Source organism: Salvelinus namaycush, chromosome 17 (genome assembly GCF_016432855.1).
Source record: "Salvelinus namaycush isolate Seneca chromosome 17, SaNama_1.0, whole genome shotgun sequence".
In the NCBI taxonomy this organism is placed as follows: Eukaryota; Metazoa; Chordata; class Actinopteri; order Salmoniformes; family Salmonidae; genus Salvelinus; species Salvelinus namaycush.
Window position 1 is genome coordinate 32,597,871 of NC_052323.1, and position 25,064 is coordinate 32,622,934.

Here is a 25,064-nt window from a genome sequence, read left to right on the forward strand (position 1 = left end):
GTTACCTTGCTCTGGATGTCCCATGGTTTGGCAATAGCAGACAGATCGCAGGCCGTCATCATCATAGCCCTATGTATGTAGAGGACAGATAGAGTGTGAGTATCAATCAAATCAATCACATTTATTTATAAAACCCTTTTTACATCAGCAGATGTCACAAAGTGACAAAACCCCCAAAGAGCAAGCAACGCAGATGTAGAAGCACGGTGAATAGGAAAAACTCCCTAGAAAGGCATGAATTTAGGAAGAATCCTTGAGAGGAACCAGGCTCTGAGGGGTGGCCAGTCCTCTTCTGGCTGTGCCCGGTGGAGATTATAAGAGTACATGGCCATTAAGGCCAGGTCGTTCGAAAGTCAGCCAGAAAATCAGTTGTGACCGAAGTATAATTATTTTCTCCACACCTTAGTGAACCCATCTTTTTTTGCGGATTGTGTTGAAGTCTAATATAGTCTTGGACCTGTAAAGACCTCCATAGATTATATTTGTCTTAGTGTCTGTCCTGTCTTGTCTTAGTTTTGTCTTAGTGTCTGTCCTGTCTTGTCTTAGTTTTGCCTTAGTGCCTGTCCTGTCTTTTCTAAGTTTTGTCTTAGTTTCTGCCCTGTTACGTTTGAAAAGTGAAATCTTACAAAGACCTCGATAGTTTCCTCCACAGGGCAATTACTACCCTCATATGCCTAGACCTACAACTCTCCTATGGAATTCACCTACATGACTATCTCCTTGCGAGTGGTCTGCTGCGTCATGTACTTGGTCCACTCATCCCAGGTCTCGTAGGTCTTCGATTGGTCCACAATCTTCTGGAACATGGTTCTTTTCCTACAGACAGGAGGAAATCATCCTCAGTTACCGTGACACAGTATGCTTCCCACATGGCGCACTATTCCCTATATAGCGCACTACTTTTGACCAGGCTGATCACAAGTAGTGCACAATGTAGGGAATAGGGTGCCATTTGGTATTTGGGATTGGTATTTTATTAGGATCCCCATTAGCTGTTGCGAAAGCAGCAGCTACTTTTCCTGGGGTCTACACAAAACATGAAACATTACATACAGTTGAAGTCGGAAGTTTACATACACTTAGGTTGGAGTCATTAAAACTCGTTTTTCAACCACTCCACAAATATCTTGTTAACAAACTATAGTTTTGGCAAGTCGGTTAGGACATCTACTTTGTGCATGACACAAGTAATTTTCCCAACAATTGTTTACAGACAGATTATTTCACTTATAATTCACTGTATCACAATTCCAGTGGGTCAGAAGTTTAAATACACTAAGTTGACTGTGCCTTTAAACAGTTTGGAAAATTCCAGAAAATGATGTCATGGCTTTAGAAGCTTCTGATAGGCTAATTGACATCATTTGAGTCAGTTGGAGGTGTACCTGTGGATGTATTTCAAGGCCTACCTTCAAACTCAGTGCCTCTTCGCTTGACATCATGGGAAAAGGAAAAGAAATCAGCCAAGACCTCAGAAAAAAAATTGTAGACCTCCACAAGTCTGGTTCATCCTTGGGAGCAATTTCCAAACGCCTGAATGTAACACGTTCATCTGTACAAACAATAGTACGCAAGTATTAACACCGTGGGACCACGCAGCCATCATACTGCTCAGGAAGGAGACACGTTCTGTCTCCTAGAGATGAACGTACTTTGGTGCGAAAAGTGCAAATCAATCCCAGAAAAACAGCAAAGGACCTTGTGAAGATGCTGGAGGAAAAAGGTACCAAAGTATCTATATCCACAGTAAAACGAGTCCTATATCGACATAACCTGAAAGGCCGCTCAGCAAGGAAGAAGCCACTGCTCCAAAACCGGCATAAAAAACCCAGACTACGGTTTGCAACTGCACATGGGGACAAAGATCATACTTTTTGGAGAAATGTCCTCTGGTCTGATGAAACAAAAACAGAACTGTTTGGCCATAATGACCATCGCTATGTTTGGAGGAAAAAGGGGGAGGCTTGCAAGCCGAAGAACACCATCCCAACAGTGGAGCATGGGGTGGCAGCATCATGTTGTGGGGGTGCTTTGCTGCAGGAGGGACTGGTGCACTTCACAAAATAGATGGCATCATGAGGACAGAAAATTATGTGTATATATTGAAGCAATATCTCAAGACATCAGTCAGGAAGTTAAAGCTTGGTCGCAAATGGGTCTTCCAAATGAACAATGACCCCAAGCATACTTCCAATGTTGTGGCAAAATGGCTTAAGGACAACAAAGTCAAGGTATTGGAGTGGCCATCACAAAGCCCTGACCTCAATTCTACAAAAAATGTGTCTACAGAACTGAAAAAGTGTGTGCGAGCAAGGAGGCCTACAAACCAGACTCAGTTACACCAGCTCTGTCAGGAGGAATGGGTCAAAATTCACCCAATTTATTGTGGGAAGCTTGTGGAAGGCTACCCGAAATGTTTGACCCAAGTTAAACAATTTAAAGGCAATGCTACCAACGACTAATTGAGTGTATGTAAACTGCAGATCCACTGGGAATGTGATGAAAGAAATACAAGTAAATAATTCTCTCTACTATTATTCTGACATTTCACATTCTTAAAATAAAGGGGTGATCCTAACTGACCTAAGACAGATAATGTCAGGAATTGTGAAAAACTGAGTTTCAACGTATTTGGCTAAGGTGAATGTAAACTTCTGACTTCAACTGTAATACAGAACATTAATAGTTAAGAACAGCTCAAACCCAGAACTACATACATTTAAAACAATCACTCACAATCTCTATGCTCTCATGTACTCATGTGCCTTTTCATAAGTATTAACACCCCTTGGATTTCTTCACTTTTTATTGTTACAGTGGGATTAACATTTAAAATACTCTGTCAAAGTAGAAGATACATATATTTGTCTTCATGTATGAAAAATAAAACACTACTGTATCTTAATTAGATAAGTATTAACCCCGCTGAGTCAAAACATGTTAGGAACACCTTTGACAGTGATTACAGCTGTGAGTCTTTCTGGGTAAATCTCTAAGACCTTTACACACCTGGATTGTGCAATATTTCCTCATTATTCTTTTCAAAAATGTTCTAGCTCTGTCAAGCTGGTTGTTGTGAAACAAACAAGAAATAAGACAAAAAAAAAAGAAAACTTGAACGTGCATAACTATTCACCCCCCCAAAGTCAATACTTTGTAGAGCTACCTTTTGCAGCAATTACAGCTTCAAGTCTCTTGGGGTATGTCTCTATAAGCTTGACACATCTAGCCACTGGGATTGTCCTGCTGGAAGGTGAACCTCCGTCCCAGTCTCAAATCTCTGGATGACTGAAACAGCTTTCCTCAAGAATTTCCCTGTATTTAGCGCCATCCATCATTCCTTCAATTCTGACCAGTTTCCCAGTCCCTGCTGATGAAAAACATCCCCACAGCATGGGGATGGTGTTCTTGGGATGATGAGAGGTGTTGGGTTTGCGCCAGACATAGCATTTTCTTTGATGGCCAAAAAGCTCAATTTTAGTCTCATCTGACCAGAATACCTTCTTCCTTATGTTTGGGCAGTCTACCTCATGCCTTTTGGCGAACACCAAACGTGTTTGTTAATTTTTTCTTTAAGCAATGGCTTTTTTTCTGCCCACTCTTCTGTAACGCCCAGCTCTGTGGAGTGTACGGCTTAAAGTGGTCCTATGGACAAATACTCTAATCTCCGCTGTGGAGCTTTACAGCTTCTTCAGGGTTATCTTTGGTCTCTTTGTTGCCTCTCTGATTAAAGCCCTCCTTGCCTGGGTCCGTGAGTTTGGTGGGCGGCCCTCTCTTGGCAGGTTTGGCATATTTTTCCCATTTTTTTTTATAATAGATAAAATGGTGCTCCGTGGGATGTTTAAAGTTTCAGATTTTTTTTTTTTACATGAAATCCAAATAGAAATCCATTTAAATTATGCAACAAAATAGGAAAAACGCCAAGGGGGATGGATACTTTTGCAAGGCACTGTATTTTTCCTCTAGGATTTTGCCTGTACTCAGATCCATTACATAATTTTTTTTACCCTGAAAAACTTCCCAGTACCTGCCAATGACAAGCATATCCATAACATGATGCAGCCACCACCATGCTTGAAAATATGGAGAGTAGTACTCAGTGATGTGTTGTGATAGATTGAACCCAAACATAAAGTTAATTTCTTTGCCACATTTTCTGCAGTATTGATTTTGTGCCTTTTTGCAAACAGGATGCATATTTTGGAATATATTTTATTCTGTACAGGCTTCCTCCATTTTAAATTCAGGCTGTAACAACGAAATGTGTAAAATGTCAAGGGGTGTGAATACTTTCTGAAGGCACTCTACAACAGTTGGACAGTAGCTACTCACTTGAAGTAGAGAGCGAGGTCAGTGGCGATGATGGCGATGTCCATCAGATGAATGACATGCTCGTGCTGAGCACGACTGAGATTCTGATAAATATTTAAGGCCTGAAACAGATAAACAGATATCAACATAGATATATTTGAATGTGATAACATATTCATATTTAACATGTACTGTTGAATCCGCAAATACGAACAAAGATGTATAGTAAATCAAATGTATGATTAACAAATAACGAACGTGTGAAACTGCTGCCTGCCACAGTTCATGGTTGGTGATAATGTGAACATTGAAAGGTTGCCTAATTATAGGATTGCTGGTGGGCAGATTCTCCCAGGCACTTTCTGTGCCATCAGAACTGCATCATTCACAGTATGACTTCTCCAAGGGAGAAACCAACCCCTCTCAGGTCAGAACTTCTAGAGCAGGGATCATCAACTACATTTGGCCGAGGGCATGGTCCGGGGGCCGGAACATAATTACAAATAATTGTAGACTGAAAATTGACTGCAAGAAGCCCAAACAGATGTCATATTTTACTAAAACATAATCATTTCAAACCTTGCTTACATTTATATACGATCACATACACTGAGTACATCAAACATTAGGAACATCTTCCTAATATTGAATTGCACCCCCTTTTGCCCACAGAACAGTCTCAATTTAGCGTTGCAGCGTTGCAGTTCTTGACACAAACCGGTGCGCCTACTACCATACCCCGTTCAAAGACAATTACATTTGTCTTTCCCATTCACCCTCTGAATGGCACACAGACACAATCCATGTTTCAATTGACTCAAGGCTTAAACATCCTTCTTTAACCTGTCTCCTCCCCTTCATCTACAATGATTGAAGTAGATTTAACAAGTGACATCAATAAGGGATAATAGCTTTCACCTGGATTCACCTGGTCAGACTATGTCATGGAAAGAGCAGGTGTTCTTAATGTTTTGTATACTCAGTGTAGATCTCTATATTATGCGTTGTAATACTTGGGAACAGATTTCCAAAATTATAATCACTTGGAGCTGATGTCCTGGTGTTTTTCCATGTCAGAAAAGTATTATTATTTTTATTTAATTTATTGCTCAGAAAACTTTTTTGGGGGGGCTAAATAAAACCACCCACAGGCCAATTTCAGCCCATGGTGACTATGTAGGGTATAGGGTGCCATTTGGGAAGCAACCTCACTCACAGGGTCTCTCAGCAGGGTCTTCCCAGTCTCCAGATGGTGTCTCTCCAGGATGGAGGAGCCGTGGAGCTTTGCGAGAGGGTTTCCAGACCTGACAAACACAGGAGGGAGAGGAAAAAAATAGATTAGCCATTGGTAAGTAATGAGTCATTGCTTTCTCTGTTGATGTTTCTACAACTTTCCAGGTATCACTGTTGGCAGCATATCTGGGTTATAATAGTCTTTGTTTACCTTCAAACACATAAGCTATGATTGATTGAGCTTACCTGGCGTGTACCCTGCCCTTTTGGTACTTTAGACAGGCTCAAATCAAACAGTCAAAGTATTTGAAAGAAAACAAAAAAAATGTAAACCCGTCATCCCCTTACTTCATCTGGTAGAGGTTATTGGTGCCTCTGTGGTCGACATCGTGGCATAACCCGGCTGTTACCATGGCCATGGTCTCTAGCTCTGTGTAATAACGCTTCAGGTCACCTGTCTAATGCAATAATACAGGAAGTTAGGTTTGGTCACATGTCTAATGATACAGGAAGTTAGGTTTGGCCACATGTCTAATGATACAGGAAATTAGGTTAGGGTCCAGGATTCATGGGGCTTCCACCAGGGGCTATATGGAGCCACACATGGGCCTCTTACTAAGTCCCCTCTCCCCTCCTGCTCCTATGGAGATGGCTGGCTCTGGAGGCCTCATTAGAAGCAATAAAGCCTGGACCGAGCTGAGCCACATAGCCACGCAGAGCAGGACTGCTGATAATGAGCCTGACCCCCCTCCCTGCTCCTCCTTCCTCTGTGAGTTATGTTACTGTACGTCTGAAGAGTTCACTGTGGTTATAGGAAAGCAGCGGTGGAAAAAGTACCCAATTGACATACTTTTGTAAAAGTAAAGACACCTTAATAGAAAATGACTCAAGTAAAAGTGAAAGTCACCCAGTAAAATACAACTTGAGAAAAAGACTTAAAAGTATTTGGTTTTAAATACACTTAAGTATCAAAAGTAAAAGTATTAATGATTTCAAATTCCTTATATTAAGTAAACAATTGTTCCGTATAGCCAGGGGCACACTCCAACACTCAGACATAATTTACAAACGAAGCATGTATGTTTAGTGAGTCCGCCAGATCAGAGGTAGTCAGGATGACCAGGGATAAGTGCATGAATTGTCCTGTCCTGCTAAGCATTCAAAATGTACTTTTGGGTGTCAGGGAAAATGTATGGAGTAAAAAGTACATTATTTTCTTGAGGAATGTAGTGGAGTAAAAATAAAAGTAGTCAAAAATATAAATAGTAAAGTACAGATACCCCAAAAAATGACTTAGGTAGTATTTAAAAATATTTTTACTTAAGTACTTTACACCACTGTAGGAAGGAAGAATGCAGAGAAAGGAAGGGTCACACTTGGAGGACTCATTACATGACAGGGGAGGAGGGTATCAGTGTAAGGGGTTCAGTAAAGATAGATCACCTGGCCACCACAGCTTGAAGATATATTACATGTATCAACTGTCATGGTATCATCCATGGTGTCAGTGCAAGGTATTGTAGGTGAAGTGTTTATTCCTGAGGGTTTGTGTAATATAAGTATGTATGCATCCCAAAGGGCGCCCTATTCCCTATATAGTGTACTAATTTTGATCAGGGCTCATAGGGCTCTGGTCAAAAGTAGTGCACTATATAGGGAATAGGGTGCCATTTGAGGTACTCACCATGAGCAGAGTGAACATGGTCTGGCCCACGTTGAAGCCATGACTCCAGTTGTGGTAGGTGATCTGCCTGTAGCCCTTACTGAGGGAGTAACAGAACCTGGTGAGGGTCTGAGAGACACATATAGGATAGGCATTGTTACAGACCAGATAGCTCTCAACAGCTAGATGGTTTTTGGCACACTATGTTATTACATGTTGTACATTAGGAGAGTATATAATCATTATCTATATTAACATAAACTGTCATGATGTAGTTATTAAATGTTACTCATGCAATTGTTAAGCCTTAATTGTGTAGCCTTTCTTTATAACACACTGCTTTATGTGTTCTCTAAATGGAACACATGACTTGGCAATAGTGTGGGCCACATGTCTCTTGCCAAGATGCTTCTTCATCAGTGATGTCTCACCTCACGGGGGACGTGGAACTTGTCCACCACTCCCAACTCATAGTACATCTTAATGCCTAACTTGACCAGGTCTAGATGACTGTGCTCAAAGTCACAGAAGTGAAACTCAAAGAGCTCCGACTTGGAAGAGGGTGGAAGAACTTCCGACTGTATGGAGACAGGGAAACAAAATGCATAATGTGGTCTACCAAGGCAGCTAGCCAGCCAATCAGTCAGCCAGTCACTCAACCAGCCAGCCAGCCAGCCAGTCACTCAACCAGCCAGCCAGTCAGCCGACACAAGAGGCAAGTAGAAAATAAATGTTAGTTAGAATAGTTGTTTACCAGGATTGCTTCCAGTTCCACCTCCTCACACTCATGTGGTTCCTTTCCATACCTCTCCCTGGTATTCTAAAAGCAAAGCACACCATCAGTGTTCACCTTGGATGAAATAGCACTATATCAATCCATTTCTGAATTTCCTGGAAAACCTTGGTTATTTCTCAGTAAATAGCTCTCAGTCTAAATCTCACAGATGGTAACTAGCGTTCCACTATTGACTGACTACCTAATATCCAGTATGACAGGCTTTTTTCCCACGTTATAAATGCACTTTTCATCTGCTGTGTATGAATACTGTTACTTTACCCACCAATACATTCTGGGTCTCATCCGTCCTGCACTTGATGTGGTACAGCACCATGTCCTGGAAGATGTCCTTCCTGTTCTCCAGCTTGTTCCACTTGTCATAGGTGTCTGTGTTGAGCACAGACCAGCCAAGGAACTGGGTGAGAGACTGCCATGACCAGAGAAAGAGTTAGACTATTGTATTTCAGTCCTTGGTCAACATAATAAGGATACACTCAGTACACACAGACATTATCAAATGGTATTGAGAGGGGGATGTGGTACAAGCTATCATTTAGAATGGATTACTGTAACTGACAATGCTATTGATAAGTATCTGAAAAGGCCCTATGAAGTTGTATTATGTGTTAACTGGCACTATCTCAAATGCAAGAGTGGATGAGAGTACAATGTAGGATCTTAATGTGATCACTATTTTGTTGCTGAGAATTTTCCTGCACAGCAGGAAATGAAAACTTGGAGTATATTTGAGTTTTAAAAAGGATTCTAATGTTTGTAATTTCCCAAAAGTTGACAAACCCTTACAAAATGTCCATTAATTATAATCCACATAACAATTCACACTTCCTGTTGCTGCAGCAAGAAGGGGCCTTAACTCTCAGTCTGCATCCAGAAGAAGCTTTAACTCTCAGCCCTCATCCAGAAGTAGCTTTAAATCTCAGCCCTCATCCAGAAGTAGCTTTAACTCTCAGCCCTCATCCAAAAGTAGCTTTCTCTCAGCTCTCATCTAGAAGGAGCCTTAACTCTCAGTCTGCATCCAGAAGAAGCTTTAACTCTCATCCCTCATCCAGAAGGAACTTTAACTCTCAGTCCTCATTTAGAAGAAGCTTTAACTCTCAGCCCTCATCCAAAATGAGCCTCAACTCTCAGCTCTCATCCAGAAGGAGCTTTAACTTTCAGCCCTCATCCAAAAGGAGCTTTAACTCTCAGCCCTCATCCAAAAGGAGCTTTAACTTTCAGACCTCATCCAGAAGCAGCTTTAACTCTCAGCCTTCATCCAGAAGGAGCTTTAACTCTCAGCCATCATCCAAAAAGAGCTTTAACACTCAGCCCTCATCCAAAAGGAGCTTTAACTCTCAGCCCTCATCCAAAAGGAGCTTTAACTTTCAGCCCTCATCCAGAAGGAGCTTTAACTCTCAGCCATCATCCAAAAGGAGCTTTAACTCTCAGCCCTCATCAAGAAGGAGCTTTAACTCTCAGCCATCATCCAAAAGGAGCTTTAACACTCAGCCATCATCCAAAAGGAGCTTTAACTTTCAGACCTCATCCAGAAGGAGCTTTAACTCTCAGCCATCATCAAAAAGGAGCTTTAACTCTCAGCCATCATCCAAAAGGAGCTTTAACACTCAGCCCTCATCCAAAGGAGCTTTAACTTTCAGCCATCGTCCAAAAGGAGCTTTAACACTCAGCCATCATCCAAAAGGAGCTTTAACACTCAGCCATCACCCAAAAGGAGCTTTAACTTTCAGCCATCATCCAAAAGGACCTTTAACTCTAAACAATGCAGATACTGCCATTGGCCTGTGTTTATTTATACAGCAGTTACACAGTGCTGTCGCTCTCTACCTCCCCCTCAGTAGCAGCAGCTCCGGACTCAGTGCTGTCTCTCTTTACTTTCCCCTCAGTAGCAGCATGTCTGGACTCAGTGCTGTCTCTCTCTACCTCCTCCTCAGTAGCAGCATCACTGGACTCAGTGCTCTCTCTCTCTACCTCCTCCTCAGTAGCAGCATCTCTGAACTCAGTGCTCTCTCTCTCTACCTCCTCCTCAGTAACAGCATGTCTGAACTCAGTGCTCTCTCTCTCTACCTCATCCTCAGTAACAGCATGTCTGAACTCAGTGCTCTCTCTCTCTACCTCCTCCTCAGTAGCAGCATGTCCAAACTCAGTGCTGTCTCTCTCTACCTCCTCCTCAGTAACAGCAAGTCTGAACTCAGTGCTGTCTCTCTCTACCTCCTCCTCAGTAGCAGCATGTCCGAACTCAGTGCTGTCTCTCTCTACCTCCTCCTCAGTAGCAGCATGTCTGGACTCAGTGCTGTCTCTCTCTACCTCCTCCTCAGTAGCAGCAACTCTGAACTCAGTGCTGTCTCTCTCTACCTCCTCCTCAGTAGCAGCATGTCTGGACTCAGTGCTGTCCTCTCTCTACCTCCTCCTCAGTAGCAGCATGTCTGGACTCAGTGCTGTCTCTCTCTACCTCCTCCTCAGTAGCAGCATGTCTGGACTCAGTGCTGTCTCTCTCTACCTCCTCCTCAGTAGCAACAACTCTGGACTCAGTGCTGTCCTCTCTCTACCTCCTCCTCAGTAGCAGCATGTCTGGACTCAGTGCTGTCCTCTCTCTACCTCCTCCTCAGTAGCAGCATGTCTGAACTCAGTGCTGTCTCTCTCTACCTCCTCCTCAGTAGCAGCATGTCTGGACTCAGTGCTGTCCTCTCTCTACCTCCTCCTCAGTAGCAGCATGTCTGAACTCAGTGCTGTCTCTCTCTACCTCCTCCTCAGTAACAGCATGTCTGGACTCAGTGCTGTCCTCTCTCTACCTCCTCCTCAGTAGCAGCATGTCTGGACTCAGTGCTGTCCTCTCTCTACCTCCTCCTCAGTAGCAGCATGTCTGGACTCAGTGCTGTCCTCTCTCTACCTCCTCCTCAGTAGCAGCATGTCCGAACTCAGTGCTGTCTCTCTCTACCTCCTCCTCAGTAGCAGCAACTCTGGACTCAGTGCTGTCTCTCTCTACCTCCTCCTCAGTAACAGCATGTCTGAACTCAGTGCTGTCCTCTCTCTACCTCCTCCTCAGTAACAGCATGTCTGGACTCAGTGCTGTCCTCTCTCTACCTCCTCCTCAGTAGCAGCATGTCTGGACTCAGTGCTGTCCTCTCTCTACCTCCTCCTCAGTAGCAGCATGTCTGGACTCAGTGCTGTCCTCTCTCTACCTCCTCCTCAGTAGCAGCATGTCTGGACTCAGTGCTGTCCTCTCTCTACCTCCTCCTCAGTAGCAGCATGTCTGGACTCAGTGCTGTCCTCTCTCTACCTCCTCCTCAGTAGCAGCAACTCTGGACTCAGTGCTGTCCTCTCTCTACCTCCTCCTCAGTAGCAGCAACTCTGGACTCAGTGCTGTCCTCTCTCTACCTCCTCCTCAGTAACAGCATGTCTGGACTCAGTGCTGTCCTCTCTCTACCTCCTCCTCAGTAACAGCATGTCTGGACTCAGTGCTGTCCTCTCTCTACCTCCTCCTCAGTAGCAGCATGTCTGGACTCAGTGCTGTCTCTCTCTACCTCCTCCTCAGTAGCAGCATGTCTGGACTCAGTGCTGTCTCTCTCTACCTCCTCCTCAGTAGCAGCAACTCTGGACTCAGTGCTGTCCTCTCTCTACCTCCTCCTCAGTAGCAGCATCACTGGACTCAGTGCTCTCTCTCTCTACCTCCTCCTCAGTAGCAGCATCTCTGAACTCAGTGCTCTCTCTCTCTACCTCCTCCTCAGTAACAGCATGTCTGAACTCAGTGCTCTCTCTCTCTACCTCATCCTCAGTAACAGCATGTCTGAACTCAGTGCTCTCTCTCTCTACCTCCTCCTCAGTAGCAGCATGTCCGAACTCAGTGCTGTCTCTCTCTACCTCCTCCTCAGTAACAGCATGTCTGAACTCAGTGCTGTCTCTCTCTACCTCCTCCTCAGTAGCAGCATGTCCGAACTCAGTGCTGTCTCTCTCTACCTCCTCCTCAGTAGCAGCATGTCTGGACTCAGTGCTGTCCTCTCTCTACCTCCTCCTCAGTAGCAGCATGTCTGGACTCAGTGCTGTCTCTCTCTACCTCCTCCTCAGTAGCAGCAACTCTGGACTCAGTGCTGTCTCTCTCTACCTCCTCCTCAGTAGCAGCATGTCTGGACTCAGTGCTGTCCTCTCTCTACCTCCTCCTCAGTAGCAGCAACTCTGGACTCAGTGCTGTCCTCTCTCTACCTCCTCCTCAGTAGCAGCATGTCTGAACTCAGTGCTGTCCTCTCTCTACCTCCTCCTCAGTAGCAGCATGTCTGAACTCAGTGCTGTCTCTCTCTACCTCCTCCTCAGTAGCAGCATGTCTGAACTCAGTGCTGTCCTCTCTCTACCTCCTCCTCAGTAGCAGCATGTCTGGACTCAGTGCTGTCCTCTCTCTACCTCCTCCTCAGTAGCAGCAACTCTGGACTCAGTGCTGTCCTCTCTCTACCTCCTCCTCAGTAGCAGCATGTCTGGACTCAGTGCTGTCCTCTCTCTACCTCCTCCTCAGTAGCAGCATGTCTGAACTCAGTGCTGTCCTCTCTCTACCTCCTCCTCAGTAGCAGCATGTCTGGACTCAGTGCTGTCTCTCTCTACCTCCTCCTCAGTAGCAGCATGTCTGGACTCAGTGCTCTCTCTCTCTACCTCCTCCTCAGTAGCAGCATGTCTGAACTCAGTGCTGTCTCTCTCTACCTCCTCCTCAGTAGCAGCATGTCTGGACTCAGTGCTGTCTCTCTCTACCTCCTCCTCAGTAACAGCATGTCTGGACTCAGTGCTGTCCTCTCTCTACCTCCTCCTCAGTAGCAGCAACTCTGAACTCAGTGCTGTCTCTCTCTACCTCCTCCTCAGTAGCAGCATGTCTGGACTCAGTGCTGTCCTCTCTCTACCTCCTCCTCAGTAGCAGCAACTCTGGACTCAGTGCTGTCTCTCTCTACCTCCTCCTCAGTAGCAGCATGTCTGGACTCAGTGCTGTCTCTCTCTACCTCCTCCTCAGTAGCAGCAACTCTGGACTCAGTGCTGTCCTCTCTCTACCTCCTCCTCAGTAGCAGCATCACTGGACTCAGTGCTCTCTCTCTCTACCTCCTCCTCAGTAGCAGCATCTCTGAACTCAGTGCTCTCTCTCTCTACCTCCTCCTCAGTAACAGCATGTCTGAACTCAGTGCTCTCTCTCTCTACCTCATCCTCAGTAACAGCATGTCTGAACTCAGTGCTCTCTCTCTCTACCTCCTCCTCAGTAGCAGCATGTCCGAACTCAGTGCTGTCTCTCTCTACCTCCTCCTCAGTAACAGCATGTCTGAACTCAGTGCTGTCTCTCTCTACCTCCTCCTCAGTAGCAGCATGTCCGAACTCAGTGCTGTCTCTCTCTACCTCCTCCTCAGTAGCAGCATGTCTGGACTCAGTGCTGTCCTCTCTCTACCTCCTCCTCAGTAGCAGCATGTCTGGACTCAGTGCTGTCTCTCTCTACCTCCTCCTCAGTAGCAGCAACTCTGGACTCAGTGCTGTCTCTCTCTACCTCCTCCTCAGTAGCAGCATGTCTGGACTCAGTGCTGTCCTCTCTCTACCTCCTCCTCAGTAGCAGCAACTCTGGACTCAGTGCTGTCCTCTCTCTACCTCCTCCTCAGTAGCAGCATGTCTGAACTCAGTGCTGTCCTCTCTCTACCTCCTCCTCAGTAGCAGCATGTCTGAACTCAGTGCTGTCTCTCTCTACCTCCTCCTCAGTAGCAGCATGTCTGAACTCAGTGCTGTCCTCTCTCTACCTCCTCCTCAGTAGCAGCATGTCTGGACTCAGTGCTGTCCTCTCTCTACCTCCTCCTCAGTAGCAGCAACTCTGGACTCAGTGCTGTCCTCTCTCTACCTCCTCCTCAGTAGCAGCATGTCTGGACTCAGTGCTGTCCTCTCTCTACCTCCTCCTCAGTAGCAGCATGTCTGAACTCAGTGCTGTCCTCTCTCTACCTCCTCCTCAGTAGCAGCATGTCTGGACTCAGTGCTGTCTCTCTCTACCTCCTCCTCAGTAGCAGCATGTCTGGACTCAGTGCTCTCTCTCTCTACCTCCTCCTCAGTAGCAGCATGTCTGAACTCAGTGCTGTCTCTCTCTACCTCCTCCTCAGTAGCAGCATGTCTGGACTCAGTGCTGTCTCTCTCTACCTCCTCCTCAGTAACAGCATGTCTGGACTCAGTGCTGTCCTCTCTCTACCTCCTCCTCAGTAGCAGCAACTCTGAACTCAGTGCTGTCTCTCTCTACCTCCTCCTCAGTAGCAGCATGTCTGGACTCAGTGCTGTCCTCTCTCTACCTCCTCCTCAGTAGCAGCAACTCTGGACTCAGTGCTGTCCTCTCTCTACCTCCTCCTCAGTAGCAGCATGTCTGGACTCAGTGCTGTCCTCTCTCTACCTCCTCCTCAGTAGCATCATGTCTGAACTCAGTGCTCTCTCTCTCTACCTCCTCCTCAGTAGCAGCATGTCTGAACTCAGTGCTCTCTCTCTCTACCTCCTCCTCAGTAACAGCATGTCTGGACTCAGTGCTGTCCTCTCTCTACCTCCTCCTCAGTAGCAGCATGTCTGGACTCAGTGCTGTCCTCTCTCTACCTCCTCCTCAGTAGCAGCATGTCTGGACTCAGTGCTGTCCTCTCTCTACCTCCTCCTCAGTAGCAGCATGTCTGGACTCAGTGCTGTCCTCTCTCTACCTCCTCCTCAGTAGCAGCAACTCTGGACTCAGTGCTGTCCTCTCTCTACCTCCTCCTCAGTAGCAGCAACTCTGGACTCAGTGCTGTCCTCTCTCTACCTCCTCCTCAGTAACAGCATGTCTGGACTCAGTGCTGTCCTCTCTCTACCTCCTCCTCAGTAACAGCATGTCTGGACTCAGTGCTGTCCTCTCTCTACCTCCTCCTCAGTAGCAGCAACTCTGGACTCAGTGCTGTCCTCTCTCTACCTCCTCCTCAGTAGCAGCATGTCTGGACTCAGTGCTGTCTCTCTCTACCTCCTCCTCAGTAGCAGCATGTCTGGACTCAGTGCTGTCTCTCTCTACCTCCTCCTCAGTAGCAGCAACTCTGGACTCAGTGCTGTCCTCTCTCTACCTCCTCCTCAGTAGCAGCATCACTGGACTCAGTGCTCTCTCTCTCTACCTCCTCCTCAGTAGCAGCATCTCTGAACTCAGTGCTCTCTCTCTCTACCTCCTCCTCAGTAGCAGCATGTCCGAACTCAGTGCTGTCTCTCTCTACCTCCTCCTCAGTAACAGCATGTCTGAACTCAGTGCTGTCTCTCTCTACCTCCTCCTCAGTAGCAGCATGTCCGAACTCAGTGCTGTCTCTCTCTACCTCCTCCTCAGTAGCAGCATGTCTGGACTCAGTGCTGTCCTCTCTCTACCTCCTCCTCAGTAGCAGCATGTCTGGACTCAGTGCTGTCTCTCTCTACCTCCTCCTCAGTAGCAGCAACTCTGGACTCAGTGCTGTCTCTCTCTACCTCCTCCTCAGTAGAAGCATGTCTGGACTCAGTGCTGTCCTCTCTCTACCTCCTCCTCAGTAGCAGCAACTCTGGACTCAGTGCTGTCCTCTCTCTACCTCCTCCTCAGTAGCAGCATGTCTGAACTCAGTGCTGTCCTCTCTCTACCTCCTCCTCAGTAGCAGCATGTCTGAACTCAGTGCTGTCTCTCTCTACCTCCTCCTCAGTAGCAGCATGTCTGAACTCAGTGCTGTCCTCTCTCTACCTCCTCCTCAGTAGCAGCATGTCTGGACTCAGTGCTGTCCTCTCTCTACCTCCTCCTCAGTAGCAGCAACTCTGGACTCAGTGCTGTCCTCTCTCTACCTCCTCCTCAGTAGCAGCATGTCTGGACTCAGTGCTGTCCTCTCTCTACCTCCTCCTCAGTAGCAGCATGTCTGAACTCAGTGCTGTCCTCTCTCTACCTCCTCCTCAGTAGCAGCATGTCTGGACTCAGTGCTGTCTCTCTCTACCTCCTCCTCAGTAGCAGCATGTCTGGACTCAGTGCTCTCTCTCTCTACCTCCTCCTCAGTAGCAGCATGTCTGAACTCAGTGCTGTCTCTCTCTACCTCCTCCTCAGTAGCAGCATGTCTGGACTCAGTGCTGTCTCTCTCTACCTCCTCCTCAGTAACAGCATGTCTGGACTCAGTGCTGTCCTCTCTCTACCTCCTCCTCAGTAGCAGCAACTCTGAACTCAGTGCTGTCTCTCTCTACCTCCTCCTCAGTAGCAGCATGTCTGGACTCAGTGCTGTCCTCTCTCTACCTCCTCCTCAGTAGCAGCATGTCTGGACTCAGTGCTGTCCTCTCTCTACCTCCTCCTCAGTAGCAGCATGTCTGGACTCAGTGCTGTCCTCTCTCTACCTCCTCCTCAGTAGCATCATGTCTGAACTCAGTGCTGTCCTCTCTCTACCTCCTCCTCAGTAGCAGCATGTCTGAACTCAGTGCTCTCTCTCTCTACCTCCTCCTCAGTAACAGCATGTCTGGACTCAGTGCTGTCCTCTCTCTACCTCCTCCTCAGTAGCAGCATGTCTGGACTCAGTGCTGTCCTCTCTCTACCTCCTCCTCAGTAGCAGCATGTCTGGACTCAGTGCTGTCCTCTCTCTACCTCCTCCTCAGTAGCAGCATGTCTGGACTCAGTGCTGTCCTCTCTCTACCTCCTCCTCAGTAGCAGCAACTCTGGACTCAGTGCTGTCCTCTCTCTACCTCCTCCTCAGTAGCAGCAACTCTGGACTCAGTGCTGTCCTCTCTCTACCTCCTCCTCAGTAACAGCATGTCTGGACTCAGTGCTGTCCTCTCTCTACCTCCTCCTCAGTAACAGCATGTCTGGACTCAGTGCTGTCCTCTCTCTACCTCCTCCTCAGTAACAGCATGTCTGGACTCAGTGCTGTCCTCTCTCTACCTCCTCCTCAGTAGCAGCATGTCTGGACTCAGTGCTGTCTCTCTCTACCTCCTCCTCAGTAGCAGCATGTCTGGACTCAGTGCTGTCTCTCTCTACCTCCTCCTCAGTAGCAGCAACTCTGGACTCAGTGCTGTCCTCTCTCTACCTCCTCCTCAGTAGCAGCATCACTGGACTCAGTGCTCTCTCTCTCTACCTCCTCCTCAGTAGCAGCATCTCTGAACTCAGTGCTCTCTCTCTCTACCTCCTCCTCAGTAACAGCATGTCTGAACTCAGTGCTCTCTCTCTCTACCTCATCCTCAGTAACAGCATGTCTGAACTCAGTGCTCTCTCTCTCTACCTCCTCCTCAGTAGCAGCATGTCCGAACTCAGTGCTGTCTCTCTCTACCTCCTCCTCAGTAACAGCATGTCTGAACTCAGTGCTGTCTCTCTCTACCTCCTCCTCAGTAGCAGCATGTCCGAACTCAGTGCTGTCTCTCTCTACCTCCTCCTCAGTAGCAGCATGTCTGGACTCAGTGCTGTCCTCTCTCTACCTCCTCCTCAGTAGCAGCATGTCTGGACTCAGTGCTGTCTCTCTCTACCTCCTCCTCAGTAGCAGCAACTCTGGACTCAGTGCTGTCTCTCTCTACCTCCTCCTCAGTAGCAGCATGTCTGGACTCAGTGCTGTCCTCTCTCTACCTCCTCCTCAGTAGCAGCAACTCTGGACTCAGTGCTGTCCTCTCTCTACCTCCTCCTCAGTAGCAGCATGTCTGAACTCAGTGCTGTCCTCTCTCTACCTCCTCCTCAGTAGCAGCATGTCTGAACTCAGTGCTGTCTCTCTCTACCTCCTCCTCAGTAGCAGCATGTCTGAACTCAGTGCTGTCCTCTCTCTACCTCCTCCTCAGTAGCAGCATGTCTGGACTCAGTGCTGTCCTCTCTCTACCTCCTCCTCAGTAGCAGTAACTCTGGACTCAGTGCTGTCCTCTCTCTACCTCCTCCTCAGTAGCAGCATGTCTGGACTCAGTGCTGTCCTCTCTCTACCTCCTCCTCAGTAGCAGCATGTCTGAACTCAGTGCTGTCCTCTCTCTACCTCCTCCTCAGTAGCAGCATGTCTGGACTCAGTGCTGTCTCTCTCTACCTCCTCCTCAGTAGCAGCATGTCTGGACTCAGTGCTCTCTCTCTCTACCTCCTCCTCAGTAGCAGCATGTCTGAACTCAGTGCTGTCTCTCTCTACCTCCTCCTCAGTAGCAGCATGTCTGGACTCAGTGCTGTCTCTCTCTACCTCCTCCTCAGTAACAGCATGTCTGGACTCAGTGCTGTCCTCTCTCTACCTCCTCCTCAGTAGCAGCAACTCTGAACTCAGTGCTGTCTCTCTCTACCTCCTCCTCAGTAGCAGCATGTCTGGACTCAGTGCTGTCCTCTCTCTACCTCCTCCTCAGTAGCAGCAACTCTGGACTCAGTGCTGTCCTCTCTCTACCTCCTCCTCAGTAGCAGCATGTCTGGACTCAGTGCTGTCCTCTCTCTACCTCCTCCTCAGTAGCATCATGTCTGAACTCAGTGCTCTCTCTCTCTACCTCCTCCTCAGTAGCAGCATGTCTGAACTCAGTGCTCTCTCTCTCTACCTCCTCCTCAGTAACAGCATGTCTGGACTCAGTGCTGTCCTCTCTCTACCTCCTCCTCAGTAGCAGCATGTCTGGACTCAGTGCTGTCCTCTCTCTACCTCCTCCTCAGTAGCAGCATGTCTGGACTCAGTGCTGTCCTCTCTCTACCTCCTCCTCAGTAGCAGCATGTCTGGACTCAGTGCTGTCCTCTCTCTACCTCCTCCTCAGTAGCAGCAACTCTGGACTCAGTGCTGTCCTCTCTCTACCTCCTCCTCAGTAGCAGCAACTCTGGACTCAGTGCTGTCCTCTCTCTACCTCCTCCTCAGTAACAGCATGTCTGGACTCAGTGCTGTCCTCTCTCTACCTCCTCCTCAGTAACAGCATGTCTGGACTCAGTGCTGTCCTCTCTCTACCTCCTCCTCAGTAGCAGCAACTCTGGACTCAGTGCTGTCCTCTCTCTACCTCCTCCTCAGTAGCAGCATGTCTGGACTCAGTGCTGTCTCTCTCTACCTCCTCCTCAGTAGCAGCATGTCTGGACTCAGTGCTGTCTCTCTCTACCTCCTCCTCAGTAGCAGCAACTCTGGACTCAGTGCTGTCCTCTCTCTACCTCCTCCTCAGTAGCAGCATCACTGGACTCAGTGCTCTCTCTCTCTACCTCCTCCTCAGTAGCAGCATCTCTGAACTCAGTGCTCTCTCTCTCTACCTCCTCCTCAGTAACAGCATGTCTGAACTCAGTGCTCTCTCTCTCTACCTCATCCTCAGTAACAGCATGTCTGAACTCAGTGCTCTCTCTCTCTACCTCCTCCTCAGTAGCAGCATGTCCGAACTCAGTGCTGTCTCTCTCTACCTCCTCCTCAGTAACAGCATGTCTGAACTCAGTGCTGTCTCTCTCTACCTCCTCCTCAGTAGCAGCATGTCCGAACTCAGTGCTGTCTCTCTCTACCTCCTCCTCAGTAGCAGCATGTCTGGACTCAGTGCTGTCCTCTCTCTACCTCCTCCTCAGTAGCAGCATGTCTGGACTCAGTGCTGTCTCTCTCTACCTCCTCCTCAGTAGCAGCAACTCTGGACTCAGTGCTGTCTCTCTCTACCTCCTCCTCAGTAGCAGCATGTCTGGACTCAGTGCTGTCCTCTCTCTACCTCCTCCTCAGTAGCAGCAACTCTGGACTCAGTGCTGTCCTCTCTCTACCTCCTCCTCAGTAGCAGCATGTCTGAACTCAGTGCTGTCCTCTCTCTACCTCCTCCTCAGTAGCAGCATGTCTGAACTCAGTGCTGTCTCTCTCTACCTCCTCCTCAGTAGCAGCATGTCTGAACTCAGTGCTGTCCTCTCTCTACCTCCTCCTCAGTAGCAGCATGTCTGGACTCAGTGCTGTCCTCTCTCTACCTCCTCCTCAGTAGCAGCAACTCTGGACTCAGTGCTGTCCTCTCTCTACCTCCTCCTCAGTAGCAGCATGTCTGGACTCAGTGCTGTCCTCTCTCTACCTCCTCCTCAGTAGCAGCATGTCTGAACTCAGTGCTGTCCTCTCTCTACCTCCTCCTCAGTAGCAGCATGTCTGGACTCAGTGCTGTCTCTCTCTACCTCCTCCTCAGTAGCAGCATGTCTGGACTCAGTGCTCTCTCTCTCTACCTCCTCCTCAGTAGCAGCATGTCTGAACTCAGTGCTGTCTCTCTCTACCTCCTCCTCAGTAGCAGCATGTCTGGACTCAGTGCTGTCTCTCTCTACCTCCTCCTCAGTAACAGCATGTCTGGACTCAGTGCTGTCCTCTCTCTACCTCCTCCTCAGTAGCAGCAACTCTGAACTCAGTGCTGTCTCTCTCTACCTCCTCCTCAGTAGCAGCATGTCTGGACTCAGTGCTGTCCTCTCTCTACCTCCTCCTCAGTAGCAGCAACTCTGGACTCAGTGCTGTCCTCTCTCTACCTCCTCCTCAGTAGCAGCATGTCTGGACTCAGTGCTGTCCTCTCTCTACCTCCTCCTCAGTAGCAGCATGTCTGAACTCAGTGCTGTCCTCTCTCTACCTCCTCCTCAGTAGCAGCATGTCTGGACTCAGTGCTGTCTCTCTCTACCTCCTCCTCAGTAGCAGCATGTCTGGACTCAGTGCTCTCTCTCTCTACCTCCTCCTCAGTAGCAGCATGTCTGAACTCAGTGCTGTCTCTCTCTACCTCCTCCTCAGTAGCAGCATGTCTGGACTCAGTGCTGTCTCTCTCTACCTCCTCCTCAGTAACAGCATGTCTGGACTCAGTGCTGTCCTCTCTCTACCTCCTCCTCAGTAGCAGCAACTCTGAACTCAGTGCTGTCTCTCTCTACCTCCTCCTCAGTAGCAGCATGTCTGGACTCAGTGCTGTCCTCTCTCTACCTCCTCCTCAGTAGCAGCAACTCTGGACTCAGTGCTGTCCTCTCTCTACCTCCTCCTCAGTAGCAGCATGTCTGGACTCAGTGCTGTCCTCTCTCTACCTCCTCCTCAGTAGCATCATGTCTGAACTCAGTGCTCTCTCTCTCTACCTCCTCCTCAGTAACAGCATGTCTGGACTCAGTGCTGTCCTCTCTCTACCTCCTCCTCAGTAACAGCATGTCTGGACTCAGTGCTGTCCTCTCTCTACCTCCTCCTCAGTAGCAGCATGTCTGGACTCAGTGCTGTCCTCTCTCTACCTCCTCCTCAGTAGCAGCATGTCTGAACTCAGTGCTGTCTCTCTCTACCTCCTCCTCAGTAACAGCATGTCTGGACTCAGTGCTGTCCTCTCTCTACCTCCTCCTCAGTAGCAGCATGTCTGAACTCAGTGCTGTCTCTCTCTACCTCCTCCTTAGTAGCAGCATGTCTGAACTCAGTGCTGTCTCTCTCTACCTCCTCCTCAGTAGCAGCATGTCTGGACTCAGTGCTGTCCTCTCTACCTCCTCCTCAGTAACAGCATGTCTGGACTCAGTGCTGTCCTCTCTCTACCTCCTCCTCAGTAGCAGCATGTCTGGACTCAGTGCTGTCCTCTCTCTACCTCCTCCTCAGTAGCAGCATGTCTGGACTCAGTGCTGTCCTCTCTACCTCCTCCTCAGTAACAGCATGTCTGGACTCAGTGCTGTCCTCTCTCTACCTCCTCCTCAGTAACAGCATGTCTGGACTCAGTGCTGTCCTCTCTCTACCTCCTCCTCAGTAGCAGCAACTCTGGACTCAGTGCTGTCTCTCTCTACCTCCTCCTCAGTAGCAGCATGTCTGGACTCAGTGCTGTCTCTCTCTACCTCCTCCTCAGTAGCAGCATGTCTGAACTCAGTGCTGTCTCTCTCTACCTCCTCCTCAGTAGCAGCAACTCTGGACTCAGTGCTGTCCTCTCTCTACCTCCTCCTCAGTAACAGCATGTCTGGACTCAGTGCTGTCCTCTCTCTACCTCCTCCTCAGTAACAGCATGTCTGGACTCAGTGCTGTCCTCTCTCTACCTCCTCCTCAGTAACAGCATGTCTGGACTCAGTGCTGTCCTCTCTCTACCTCCTCCTCAGTAGCAGCAACTCTGGACTCAGTGCTGTCCTCTCTCTACCTCCTCCTCAGTAGCAGCATGTCTGAACTCAGTGCTGTCCTCTCTCTACCTCCTCCTCAGTAGCAGCATGTCTGAACTCAGTGCTGTCTCTCTCTACCTCCTCCTCAGTAACAGCATGTCTGAACTCAGTGCTGTCCTCTCTCTACCTCCTCCTCAGTAACAGCATGTCTGAACTCAGTGCTGTCCTCTCTCTACCTCCTCCTCAGTAGCAGCAACTCTGGACTCAGTGCTGTCTCTCTCTACCTCCTCCTCAGTAACAGCATGTCTGAACTCAGTGCTGTCTCTCTCTACCTCCTCCTCAGTAGCAGCATGTCTGGACTCAGTGTTGTCCTCTCTACCTCCTCCTCAGTAGCAGCATGTCTGGACTCAGTGCTGTCCTCTCTCTACCTCCTCCTCAGTAGCAGCAACTCTGGACTCAGTGCTGTCCTCTCTCTACCTCCTCCTCAGTAGCAGCATGTCTGGACTCAGTGTTGTCCTCTCTACCTCCTCCTCAGTAGCAACAACTCTGGACTCAGTGCTGTCTCTCTCTACCTCCTCCTCAGTAGCAACAACTCTGGACTCAGTGCTGTCTCTCTCTACCTCCTCCTCAGTAGCAGCATGTCCGAACTCAGTGCTGTCTCTCTCTACCTCCTCCTCAGTAACAGCATGTCTGAACTCAGTGCTGTCTCTCTCTACCTCCTCCTCAGTAGCAGCAACTCTGGACTCAGTGCTGTCCTCTCTCCTCCTCCTCCTCAGTAGCAGCATGTCTGGACTCAGTGTTGTCCTCTCTCTACCTCCTCCTCAGTAGCAGCAACTCTGGACTCAGTGCTGTCTCTCTCTACCTCCTCCTCAGTAGCAGCATGTCTGAACTCAGTGCTGTCCTCTCTCTACCTCCTCCTCAGTAGCAGCAACTCTGGACTCAGTGCTGTCCTCTCTCTACCTCCTCCTCAGTAGCAGCATGTCTGGACTCAGTGTTGTCCTCTCTACCTCCTCCTCAGTAGCAGCATGTCTGGACTCAGTGCTGTCTCTCTCTACCTCCCTCTCAGTCGCAGCAGCTCTGGACTTTACAGTAGCATACCTCCATCAGAGTTTCATCCTGCTCGTCAAAGGGTTTCCCATCTTTCCTGTTGTAGAAGGTGGCTACTGCGACTATTTCCTCCTTCTTATTCACGATGGGGAGGGACAGGACGTTCTTTATGATCCAGCCGGAGCTATCCACGGGCCCTTTCTGAACAGGACAAGGCAACAGGAACCACCTGACATCAATGACTTTGCAATAGGTTCATAGCATTACAAAAACAATATTTGTTGACTTAAACCTGCCATACTTGCCTTTGAATGTGTTTATTCACAGCAGTGCATGACTTGACTACTAATATTTACAGTACTTTGTATGGGTAAGTCTTTGCCTCAGTGTTGGAAATAGCAGGATTAATCTATTTGAATTGTGTCTAGGCCTGTCTACTATAATGGAAGTTAACTTGGCAACAGGACACTAACCCCTTCAGTAGCAGAGATGAGATTTGTTTAATTTGTGCGTTCAACAGCACTGAGCTAATCATGGAGAACAGATCTTACTTGGAAGCTGAAGAAGTCATCTTGTGCCGCGTTCATAATGTTACAGATCTGGAGGGGAGAAGAGGAAAGAGAGGAGAGGATGATCACGCTCGCTCAGATGGAAAAGCACTGCATGATTAGTTACAATGTCCACAAAATTGCAATTATCCATCATTTCAGTGCAAGAGCACATTTCATTTCCAGGCTGTGTGTGTTTGACAGCTGCATAATAAACTCTAATGGCTTTCTGGTTGTGTGATGCCCATGAATACTGCGTACAGGGAAGGGAAGATATGGGCTGCATACAAAATGGCACCCTATAGGCCCTGGTCAAAAGTAGTGTGCTATATAGTGAAAAGGGTGCAATTTCGGATGCATTCATTCTTCATTTAGGAAGGGAAGGATTCCCAGCTCACCAGTCCCTCCTTAGCCACATAGGTGGGCAGGCCACTGACCAGAGCCCAGTGGTCCGGAGCAGGGTTGCTGACAAGGACAGGGGGAGATGGAGATTTTATACTATTACTATTTTAAAAAGTACCAAATCAAATGCAGTAATATATGCACCTAAAATGTTCTGTATAATATAAGGAAGTAAAAGCAGCACATACATGATAAGGTGATATATATAATTCCATTTTCCACATCATTGATGAAATGACTCACGGTAAAACTTTGATCTCCTCTTTTCCATGTAAAATGTAATCAATCACTTTGTAGAAGTTTATTTCCTGGAGAAAAATGAGTTACATGTAATTGGAATGAGATTGAATACGGATAACGTATCAAATTACATATATTACCATTATTCATGTTTGAGTTGGCTCAGATCTGTCCAGGTCATTTGACTGTTGCCTGTTAAGTCACCAGTCACTCACTCTGCCATCAGGAGTCTTGGGTCCATCGTATTGAGGCACCTCTCCCATTAGCACAGGCCAAAGGTCATAGAATTCCTGCAACACACAGGGTTATTTAATTGAATCCCTCTCAAATACAAGGGGAACATATTAACCCACATCAATTGAACATGTTGAATTAAACATAAGAAAAGGTCAACTGAACATGACTAGATAATGGTGAGTGGTTCCTGAGCATTAGCATGCTGATGCTTTTAGCAGGTTGAGATTCATGTCCGACCTCACCTTAGTCTTGGTCATGTCCAGGAGGCCAACAGAGTAACGTTCACAGTTAAGGAAATCCCTGATGGTATAGAGGGCCTTGTGGAACTGTCTCTCAATGTCTGTCATCTCCTCAAACACTTTGCTGGCAGACCAGAGCAGGACCTAGAGGGTGGGAGATGTCAGAGACAGCACAGTCGTAGCAGGGAAAAATATGTCATTTCTGAAATATAAGCAGGCCTCATCGTCAATAAACTCATCAATAAAATCAAGAGAGGTCTTACCTGTCCTCTTCTGGTCTCACAGTTGTGAAGGTAGCTCAAATGGAACACTCTTAGGATCAGGTTGGCAAAGTTGAGATACTTCAACAGAGTCTGTTGCAGAAACATCTACGTTCAGTATAATTGAAGGGAGAGGTTAGGGTTGGAGGTTAGAGGTTAGAGGTTAGGGATAG

At 47.9% G+C, this 25,064-nt stretch overlaps 1 protein-coding gene across 1 annotated transcript in view; it reads right to left on the bottom strand.

Moving 5' to 3' along the window:
- The window catches only part of LOC120062088 (rod cGMP-specific 3',5'-cyclic phosphodiesterase subunit alpha-like), a 30,654-nt gene that overhangs the window by 3,170 nt on the left and 2,420 nt on the right, over positions 1 to 25,064 (bottom strand). Inside the window, exons 3-18 of the mRNA XM_039011896.1 lie at positions 24,895 to 24,984; positions 24,635 to 24,775; positions 24,371 to 24,445; positions 24,159 to 24,223; positions 23,912 to 23,978; positions 23,517 to 23,564; positions 23,017 to 23,166; positions 8,269 to 8,412; positions 7,962 to 8,027; positions 7,639 to 7,785; positions 7,229 to 7,336; positions 5,893 to 6,002; positions 5,528 to 5,615; positions 4,333 to 4,433; positions 709 to 816; positions 6 to 69 (exon numbers count right to left, since the gene is read on the bottom strand). Of these exons, the coding sequence (XP_038867824.1) occupies positions 6 to 69; positions 709 to 816; positions 4,333 to 4,433; positions 5,528 to 5,615; positions 5,893 to 6,002; positions 7,229 to 7,336; positions 7,639 to 7,785; positions 7,962 to 8,027; positions 8,269 to 8,412; positions 23,017 to 23,166; positions 23,517 to 23,564; positions 23,912 to 23,978; positions 24,159 to 24,223; positions 24,371 to 24,445; positions 24,635 to 24,775; positions 24,895 to 24,984 (1,572 nt within the window). The remainder of the gene's footprint in view (positions 1 to 5; positions 70 to 708; positions 817 to 4,332; positions 4,434 to 5,527; positions 5,616 to 5,892; positions 6,003 to 7,228; positions 7,337 to 7,638; positions 7,786 to 7,961; positions 8,028 to 8,268; positions 8,413 to 23,016; positions 23,167 to 23,516; positions 23,565 to 23,911; positions 23,979 to 24,158; positions 24,224 to 24,370; positions 24,446 to 24,634; positions 24,776 to 24,894; positions 24,985 to 25,064) is intronic.